General features: G+C 45.0%; 2 protein-coding genes across 11 annotated transcripts in view; one reads left to right on the forward strand and one right to left on the reverse strand.

Moving 5' to 3' along the window:
- LOC142771998 (uncharacterized) overlaps positions 1 to 9,257 on the reverse strand; it is a 371,379-nt gene that overhangs the window by 147,297 nt on the left and 214,825 nt on the right. The window lies entirely within an intron of this gene.
- The window catches only part of LOC119165552 (uncharacterized), a 137,691-nt gene that overhangs the window by 111,838 nt on the left and 16,596 nt on the right, over positions 1 to 9,257 (forward strand). For all 3 annotated transcript variants that reach the window (XM_075874067.1, XM_075874070.1, XM_075874068.1), the window contains exon 8: positions 4,155 to 4,238. In XM_075874067.1, the coding sequence (XP_075730182.1) occupies positions 4,155 to 4,238 (84 nt within the window). The remainder of the gene's footprint in view (positions 1 to 4,154; positions 4,239 to 9,257) is intronic.

The raw sequence follows: 9,257 nt of genomic DNA on the forward strand, positions 1-9,257 counted from the left end.
AGCTCCAAAAGGTGGTTATCTACAGACACACTTATTGTTTTCAAAGCTTTGAAATCACGAAAAACAGACAAAAATTCATTCTTGTCGAACACTTTTCCACTCTGTGCAAAGCATATTTAGCAGAACAACATGTAAAAATATGCTGGGTTCCTGGCCGTAGGGGCATTGAAGGCAATGTACTTGCTGACGGAATGGCTACTACCTTAGGAACGAAATTTAGAAACATTTTTATAAGTCTTCCTGCCTTAAACATTGAAACATTTGTATGTAGAAAGGTGAGGAAGTACTGGCAGCAATTGTGGGATAATAGGGCTTCGACCACAGATGTGGAAATGGCCTTCTTGTAGTAAAGTACGACGCACTGAGGTCGCACTCTGCCGACAAAGAATAGGCCATGCGTACGATACGCACATCCGCCTGCTCTTTGGCAATGATCCCCTCCTGTCTGTGGTGAGTGTGGCGAGACACTGACAGTCATTCGCACAATATAGGAATGCCGGAGACTTGACACAATAAGAAGAAAGTACTTTCCCCTGGCGTATAAACAGAATATACTACTACACTCAGTGCTATTCCTTGGCTCAGACCGCTTATTCAGCGCAGGCTCTTTAAATGAAGGCTTAGGCTTTTTAAATGAACACTTAGGCTTTTTAAATGAAGCTCAAACATTGCGTGTTATAGCCCAAACAGCTTCATAGCTCCACCTCTCAGAAGAGGCTGCTGCTGCGGGAGGTTTAAGAGGCGCATGTCTCCACGTCTTTGAGATCAAGCAAGGGCCCTGTTGAGGCATTAGTGCCATTTTCCCAACACCATTGCAATTTTTAATCTTTTGTCAACTACTTTTAATCTATTTCAGAAATGTAGCTCATCGCCCACCCCAGTACACACGCCAAACCTCACTTTCTTGTTTATATCTCTTCTAGGTCTTTTTACAGCCACGATTTCACTAACACAGTATTACTCATGATTCATTGACATCCCAAAACAAATGCACATGGCGCTCTTTGGCCAGCCTTGGCCCTTGCGCCACAAAACACCATTACATCATCAATTTGATATAAAAGCTAACTGCTCACACGAATGTATGGCACTGTTTTTAGGCGTATTATGGAGTGCTGAATTAGTTCTGGTTCATAAAAGCCCCATAAAATAATAGATGAAAGCACATGCCACGAACGTGTTGTAGCAGCCAGTTGACATTACCGTGTCAAGAGCTGGCTTCAATTTAAGAATCGCGCGCAGAGTGTCGCAACGTTTGTGCATTTCAGTGCCCACCCACAAACTTGAACTACGTTAAATTTGAACAATAACATAGTTCCCCTCCATTAAAAGTAATGAATTTTATTGTAATGCATCACACCCACTAACATATCATTTTTTGCTAAGCGCGTAGTACTACTGGTCACTACCAGAGCAGTCTTCGACCAAGCTAGTAAATACACACTGACGCGCTCACTAGTTAACTCCCTTCCAACTAAGGAATTCCAGACAAAACTGTGCCAGCAGATTGTTTTAGCTTAGAACGTGTTTAGGCGTTTTCGGCAGCAAAACACTTCAGTTATTGACAGGTGTTCAAGTAAACTGATATAAAGAATAGGCAGGGAAATGGCTAATGCGATAGCAATACACGCCCCTGGTAAGCATAGCACGTTAGCGATGCGCGTTCAAAGTCATGCGCGGTAAAGTACAGTATTAGCATCGAGCTTCGTGATGTTGGAGTTATATTGCCTTAAAATGCTCAAAATATATCACTCTAGAATTTTCCGCAGTTTACTGATAACCACGAGATTTCATGTAAGGCAAATATATCGTAGCATTGAATACGTACAGTCGCGCCTAATATCATTTGCAACACGCTAGCTACGGTGAAAGTGACACGAAGCCTGGACCATGACACCAAGAAGGCTAAATATGTGGGTGAATTATCAATAACTCACAGAGTTTGATTCACCAACTTTCCACATAGGTGCCGATTAGCAGTGTTGGCGTCATTACAAACACACATAGCTTGGAACTCATATTGAGCAATATGGCGGGTACTCCGTCAAATAGTTCTGAGTCAAGCATTACAAAGTGGAGGTACCTGTGGCGTTACTAAAAATATCACAATAGCTGGCCTGCTATAATTTGAGGCTATATTCCAACAAAACGAGGGAACATAGGTTCAAACGTTGAGATTTGTATTATTCAGTAAAACAGAATACTTCGGTGCCATGTAACCTGTGTCATGAGCAGTGCCTTCGGCGAAGGCCTGTGTAGTCACCACAGCTGCAATACAATAAATGTGTATTATGGATCACAAAGATACCTGATTCCCTATATAGAAGGAATTTGTGTTTATCGCCTCTAATCGTCGTCAAAGCCGAACGCCAACTATTACTGCAGAAAGACGAACGAACATTAACAACTTGGCAAATCTAGGTGATTACAAGTGAACACGTGGCAGATTTAGCCTTAACTATAGGCAATAAGAGACAACACTGGCGTAAGTGTGAGGCATTAGTCGATAGTTATACCACAATGTGAAAAGTGCAGCACTACCAGCAAGTATATACCAGCGATAGTTATAGGCAGTTTACACGCGATGACAGCCAACACACGGTAACCTCTTTTACCAATAGCTCGCGAATATTATCGGAAAACACGTGTTCAGGGCAAACCATTCACGTGTTCAACGCATATCTCCATTCCAATCAAAGATGAACAATCGGCAAATGTCCGCCTGGTTGTGATCGGACTGAGGTAACTAGAAAACTTCACGCAAAATTGTATTCAGAAACACGGCCGCCCGAAGCCAGACTGGCTTTTTCCTCCGGGTTGAGAAAGCCAGAGACATACGGCGCTTATATGCGCTTGTCGCTTTGCGTGAACGGTTCACCGCTACTCGTCGCAAATCCTGGTAGTAGAGGGAGAGTATTGTCTCAGTGGAGTGGTTGATGTTTCTGCGGTCTGCTGTATGTGCCAGGATTTGAGGAGGAGTCGCCATCGTGTGTTCCTTTCTTTTTCGTAAGGGAACACTGCGAGCGGTTCGACCACCACGTCCACGCGGACGACGCAGTGATTCTGTAAAAATAAACAAACACAAGCCGGTGACTCCTCATCAAATCTTGGCAAATTCAGCAGACAGCAGGGAACATCAACCGCTGCACTGGAACATTACCGTCCCTCTATACTGCCAGGGTTTATGACGGGTCACATCGGACCTCTCACGCTAGGCGAGCAAGCGTTTATAAGCGCCGCACATCTCTGGCTTTCTCACCTCTGAGTAAGAAGCCAGTCTGGCTTCGAGACGTTGGGTTTCTGCATACAATTTTTGTTAGAGCTTTCTGAGTGCCTCATCTCCTTTTATGTGCACTGTTTGTTGACTAAACGACTATCGTTACATTACGCTGTCACACAGGGGACACAAATATCCCCTCATGGAGCCATTGAACCTTTTTCAATGTTTCAACTCAGACACGTCCCTCTGCTCAAAGCTTATTGCAGGTGTCTGAAGTAGAGTCAATGAGTCTTACCTAATATATATATTTATATAGTGGGTGCAAAGGCAGCAGCTGTGCGTGCAGGCTGTCGATTCTTCCACTGAAATGAAATGTTTCACCTGATCGTCATTGCTTTGAACAGTCAGCAAGTCAGCAAAGTGTTAAAGGCTGCACACTCGAGGCTCGACAACCTAAACCAGCTAACAACCTTAGTGTTCCAAAGTTTGCTAGTTTGCTTTTTTGAAGACTCAGCCCGTCTGCTTGCGCCACTCTAGTGGTCTAGTGGCTAAGGTACTCGGCTGCTGGCCCGCTGGTCGCGAGATACAATACCGGCTGCGGCGGCTGCATTCCCGATAGACACGGAAATGTTGTAGGCCTATGTGCTAAGTTTGCGTGCTCTTTAACGGACTCTAGGTGGTCAAAATTTGCGGAGCCTTTCACCACGGCGTCTCTCATAATGATATGTTGGTTTTCGGACGTCGCACCTCACATATCAATCAATCAACCAGCTTGTCTGCTTGCACAATACTAAAAACCTAACAATTTTTCGGTTATAAACGTAACATTAGGCAATGGTGTTATAGTGATCAACTTACCATTGTCATTCGAGCACTCTGCTGATCACCTAGAAAAGCTCCAAACTTTATTCGTCTCTTTTATTTCCTTTTTCAGACATCTTCGCAAGAACTGAAACTATGCTCTTCATGGCACTTGACCGTTCCTGCGCCATATTCAAGGTCCAGTCACTACAAAATTGTACGTGTTCTCAATTAACTCTTACGCTGAAAAAGAGACGTCACTCTTTGCTGTAGTCCATTGCAACTTAAGAAAAAATTGAAGCTTTGCCTCCACCCATCACTGCCCATGCCAGCGAAAGTTTACATAAGCTTTACATCTATTCATAATTTCAGTGACGGCAATCACTATCATCGTGTTTCATAGAGTTTGTGTTCTCATACAGACACTCATTCCTGTCAAAGGTTTTTAAAATTTTAAGCGCCTTTGGAAATCTTGTCAATAATACATCAATTTGGAGTCAAAAGTGGCTCTATGGATAGGAACAATGAATTATGTGTTTTGATAGGTGTTCACGGAAACTAGTGCACAAGATGTATGCGCAAATGGAAGGAACTTCGGCTTACACTACTTACTTACCTGGGTAGTTGACTAGAGTTCCGCCGTCTTAGGCGGCAATATTGTATTTGTTATGAAATTGCAACCAAATGCTACAAACTGAGTCATTAGGAACATCAGTGCACATATTTTGCCATCGTAGTAAACCTGTCACGCTAAATTACTGCAGTAAATGTCAGTGTTAATACCATAGTATGATGAGTTCCAATGTTTATGTTCACTGCGGTGCTACGCCTTACAGCTTTAGTAGCGAAAAACGCTCATTCGCAAATGCCGTGCGATCATCATCTCGTCTAGTGATAATAACTGATTTTGCTGATTTTCTCGTGTTTGAGTTCTAAGGCCATAATGACGTTGAATTCTGCCATGTTTGAGTGCTTTTTGTCTTTGGTAAATTGCTGTCTTGTTGTGTTTTCTTGGCAGTTCAAACAGCTGTAGGTTCTTTGATTTATTCTCATTGCTCGAGGAGGAAGCGTCATGCTGTCTGCAGTATTACGAAGTACATCGAGACGCCGTTTGGCCTCCAGGTATACACACGAGCCTGAATAGCTGATTGAGCTTGTTCTCGATCATCGGCACTGATGTATCGGCTATGCCTCCACAAGCCTACAACAGAACTCGCACCACGAAGACAGGTGCTTTCCGCGATTCTAATGCCACGTTCATGCCCTGTCATCCAAAAAGAAGTAAGCGCGACATAGCTTTCCCGTTTAGTCCCATTGGTTAAACACGGCTACGCACTCGTATTCACTCATCCAATCAACGACGTCCTCATGCTCCAAGCTGAAGGACGTCATGAGGACTCGTGTACCCTTCAATATATATCGACTCGACATCAGGGTTTCGCTGTCGGCGTAAGCTGTTTGAACCGAAGTGCTCGTCATACGTGTCGTTTGGATCGTCATCGTCAACTTCGGGAGATAATCTCCTGATACGGCAGCTAGGTCTGGACTTCTTAAGCGACTTCTTGGAGAAATTTTACAAATCGGAGAGGGATACTTAGCATCAACACCAGTTTCTCGCGAGACTTCAGAAGGGCACCAGTATTTTAGTTATCCACTGTGTAGCCTGCTCTCGAAAAGCGCGTCATTCGCGTCTGGTTCTCGGGTGGAGAAGAAGGGCGCGAGTTTTTTTTTAGGCCAGAGCCACTCTTCTGAATCCTTTACATGCAGGTCGCTAGTTGTAAAAAAATGTACAATTACATGTTCAAAAGTCGCATGCTTTATATAGCCAGCTGTTTACAATTGTGTATCTATGCCATAAGCGTGATAGGTATTATAGTCATTAGAAGCGTGAAAGTGACATTTAGCGCTTATACCTGTGAGGATAATCGCACTGGACAATACAACATTAAATAACTTCGTCGGATGGTTTTCACTACAATAGAGATGTGACGGCTGTATTGTAGTTTATACATAATGATTAAAGACTTGAATGGCCAGCGCTGCAACCACCATTGCCGTGTAACGAACATTAAGGTCTACTTGAAATGCAGTTCGTGGACCTGGCATGGTTCTGTAGTAGACTAATCGGTTGCCCCACAGAGTACAGAATACTGGGGTTTGATTTCTACTTGGACGCTAACATTTATTCTTTAAATAACTCGGGTCAATGCTGTTTCCTAACGCTCGAGCGTGTCGAATTATGAATCCCCTCTAGCACGCACCCACATACCTTTACCTCCAAGTAGGAACACAATAGACGCGGACAGCATAGACAGGAACACGTGGCTGTGGCTGTCTATCCTGTACGCGTGTACGTATCACGCTCATATTATAAACAATTAAGCCGATTTTGTCTTTTGGAAAGGTTCCGTTGACGTACGCGACGGTATTGTCACATTCTTGATGTGATGAGCAGCGAGTGATAATCGTTCCACCATCAAGGCCCCCAGTACTATTATTGGTGAAGTCCAAAATACAAGAGTTTCCAGACGTAGGTGGCAAGATAGATAGATAGATAGATAGATAGATAGATAGATAGATAGATAGATAGATAGATAGATAGATAGATAGATAGATAGATAGATAGATAGATAGATAGATAGATAGATAGATGCGAGAAGTGGGCGGCCTGACCTAGTTCGCTCTAGCCTGCTACTATGCATGGGGGAAGAGGGACAGGAAAAAAATTGCCCGCAGCTTCCCTCGGGGGAACACTGAGGAGGATGCGGAGCATATAATTGGTTAACGGGGTGTTAAAGTGCGACTTACTTGGGTCGATGGCTAAATTGGTTAACGTGGTTGTGAAATGGGGTGTTAAATTGCGACTTACTTGGGTTGATGGCTAAATTGGTTAACGTGGTTGTAGGAGGGGGTGTTAAATGAGTGAACACGTACACACGTATGCGAAAGGGCGGCGCTGGTCGAAGGGACGTCGATCATTGTGTTTGTGGATTCGTTGGAATTCATTTCACCGCGACCTTGGACGTCGACGCGCCGTACAAACCAACCGACGAGCGGCAACTGAGCGAGCAAGCGCCGACCTTGAGTATATATACAGCTCGACGGCGCATGCACTGTCAGCTGTTGAATGTTCTCGAAGCGCGACGCCACATGCGCGTCCACTGGAGAATCAGGAGAATTGTAGATGTCGAACGCGGTGTGTAGAGGAGGAAGGGTGCACAGATGGTGGAAGAGTGAAGCGCGCGCGGTGTGTAGAGGAGGAAGGGATGCACAGATGGTGGAAGAGTGGGCGACGGCGCGACGGCGCATGCGCGCGCGTCAGCTTTCGAATGTTCGAGAAGCGGTGCGGACGGCGCGGACGGCGCGGACGGCGCACTACAAGGCGCGAGTATAAGATGCTTCCGCATCTAAAAGATGTGGTGAAGGGTCACGATGGGAACATAAAAACGTTATGTGCATATACAATTACAACCTAGTACTGTGGCTTAACTAGAGTATGATGTCCAGTCTTGTACTTTTTAGGAAGCCTATCAGTCCTTATAGTAGCATTTGATTCTGTCTGATCAAACATTGCTGATGAAATGCCACTACCACACAGCGTTGCCCCACCAATTCCTACCCGCGTAAAACGAGCGTTTCTCGTTGCGACACGCAAATAAGGCAGTCAAATAAATATTTACATGACTAAGAGCCGGGCAAGACGGCAGAGGACGACGAATTGACAAGCACTGTATGCAACCACGGTTCTACGAGGAAGATGAAGTTGAAGCGTCTATAAATACAGAGTTTTATTTTTCTGCTCATCAAGTTATCCTTTGCCCCGTTCTATTTGCTTTGCAATGAAATGCCCCATCGTTTCGCATAGTTGGCAACGTTCACAATATCGGCCTCTCAGCACTGCGGAAGTGGTGTGCACAGGAATGTGTGAATGCAGCACCCAGGAGAATTCAGTGTAGCCGACTGAAGTTGCCTCGTTTCATGCTAGCCGGCAGGCGGAAAGTCATCTCATTGTCTGCTTCTCGCAGACACCTGTATTGATGGTCTTGCTGCCACCAATAGGTCGTTGTGCACCGTCGCATAGGCAATCTCAATAAAGAGCTACGTAGCTTCAGGAGTACGGCACTTTCACGCAATTAAGAACGGTAAACACAGTAGCTCTTGCTGCAGTATAAGCAAGCTCATTACCTGCCAGTCTACAGAGTCCAGGGATTCCTTGGAATGTGATTGTGTGACCGTTCTTCTGCACAAGGTGGTATGTTTTGACAATTTCTAAAGCTAGTGTAGAGCTTTTCCCGCTGTTTCAATCATAATATTTGACTTGCAATGTATAATTTTAGTCAGATAGTGTCAGCCACTTACGTGGCGCTTGGCCGCAAGCAAACGACGTGGCTACCATATCGCTACAAGTTCTGCAGCTGTGGAGGACAACCTAAGGTCTAACTTGGACTTCAGAAATATAGTCAAATGACGGATCACAAAGGCCCCAGCCATAGCGCATAGAGACGGTGATTCATTAGTGTATACGGGAACAGAATCGTCGTACCCTTCAGCCAAATGTGCCAAAGTGAGTTGATTCAGGGCAGTGCAACTAGCACGAGGCGTTTTGCTAATTACAGAAACACTGATGCACACCAAGGGTCGCTTCAGCGTCCATGGCGGCAGTTTGTGGAATACGGCTAGTAAAAATTCTGAAGAAATGACACGCCTACTTGTGTCTAGGCATACAGAGTAGCTGAAACCTGGTCAGTATGTCTAAAGCAACGACAATGGATTGTTTGCGTTTCGACTGGGCAGATGGGGATGCAAACAAAGAGGCTCGAAAAATAGGTAAACCTCTAAGGAACTTTCACTCTATGGTGTGAAAGTCGATGTACATCTCGGTAGTCAAGGCTCGTCAGAAGCGCACGCGCTTGAAGGCTCCCCAATGTACGAATGCATGTTAGACGAGTACTCGAAAGCACGGGTGCGCTGTACCTTCAATATGAAAGAAGAATGTCTGGTGTAACTGCAGGTGGCTCTTCTAAGAGGAACTCCCTGCTGCAACTCGAAGAACTAGCGACGTTGGTATGTAGCGCACCGACATGATTCGCCCCAGATAGGCTGCGGTATATCACGACGCTAAGGCGCTGGTAGCGCATGACAACAAGAATCACTGCTCCATCAGCGATGGTCCGGTACTGCGCGATTGATTCCTTTGTGAATGACAATGCAACGCTCAATTAAACACTGCTGGCTT

Source organism: Rhipicephalus microplus, chromosome 9, assembly GCF_043290135.1.
Source record: "Rhipicephalus microplus isolate Deutch F79 chromosome 9, USDA_Rmic, whole genome shotgun sequence".
NCBI lineage: Eukaryota > Metazoa > Arthropoda > Arachnida > Ixodida > Ixodidae > Rhipicephalus > Rhipicephalus microplus.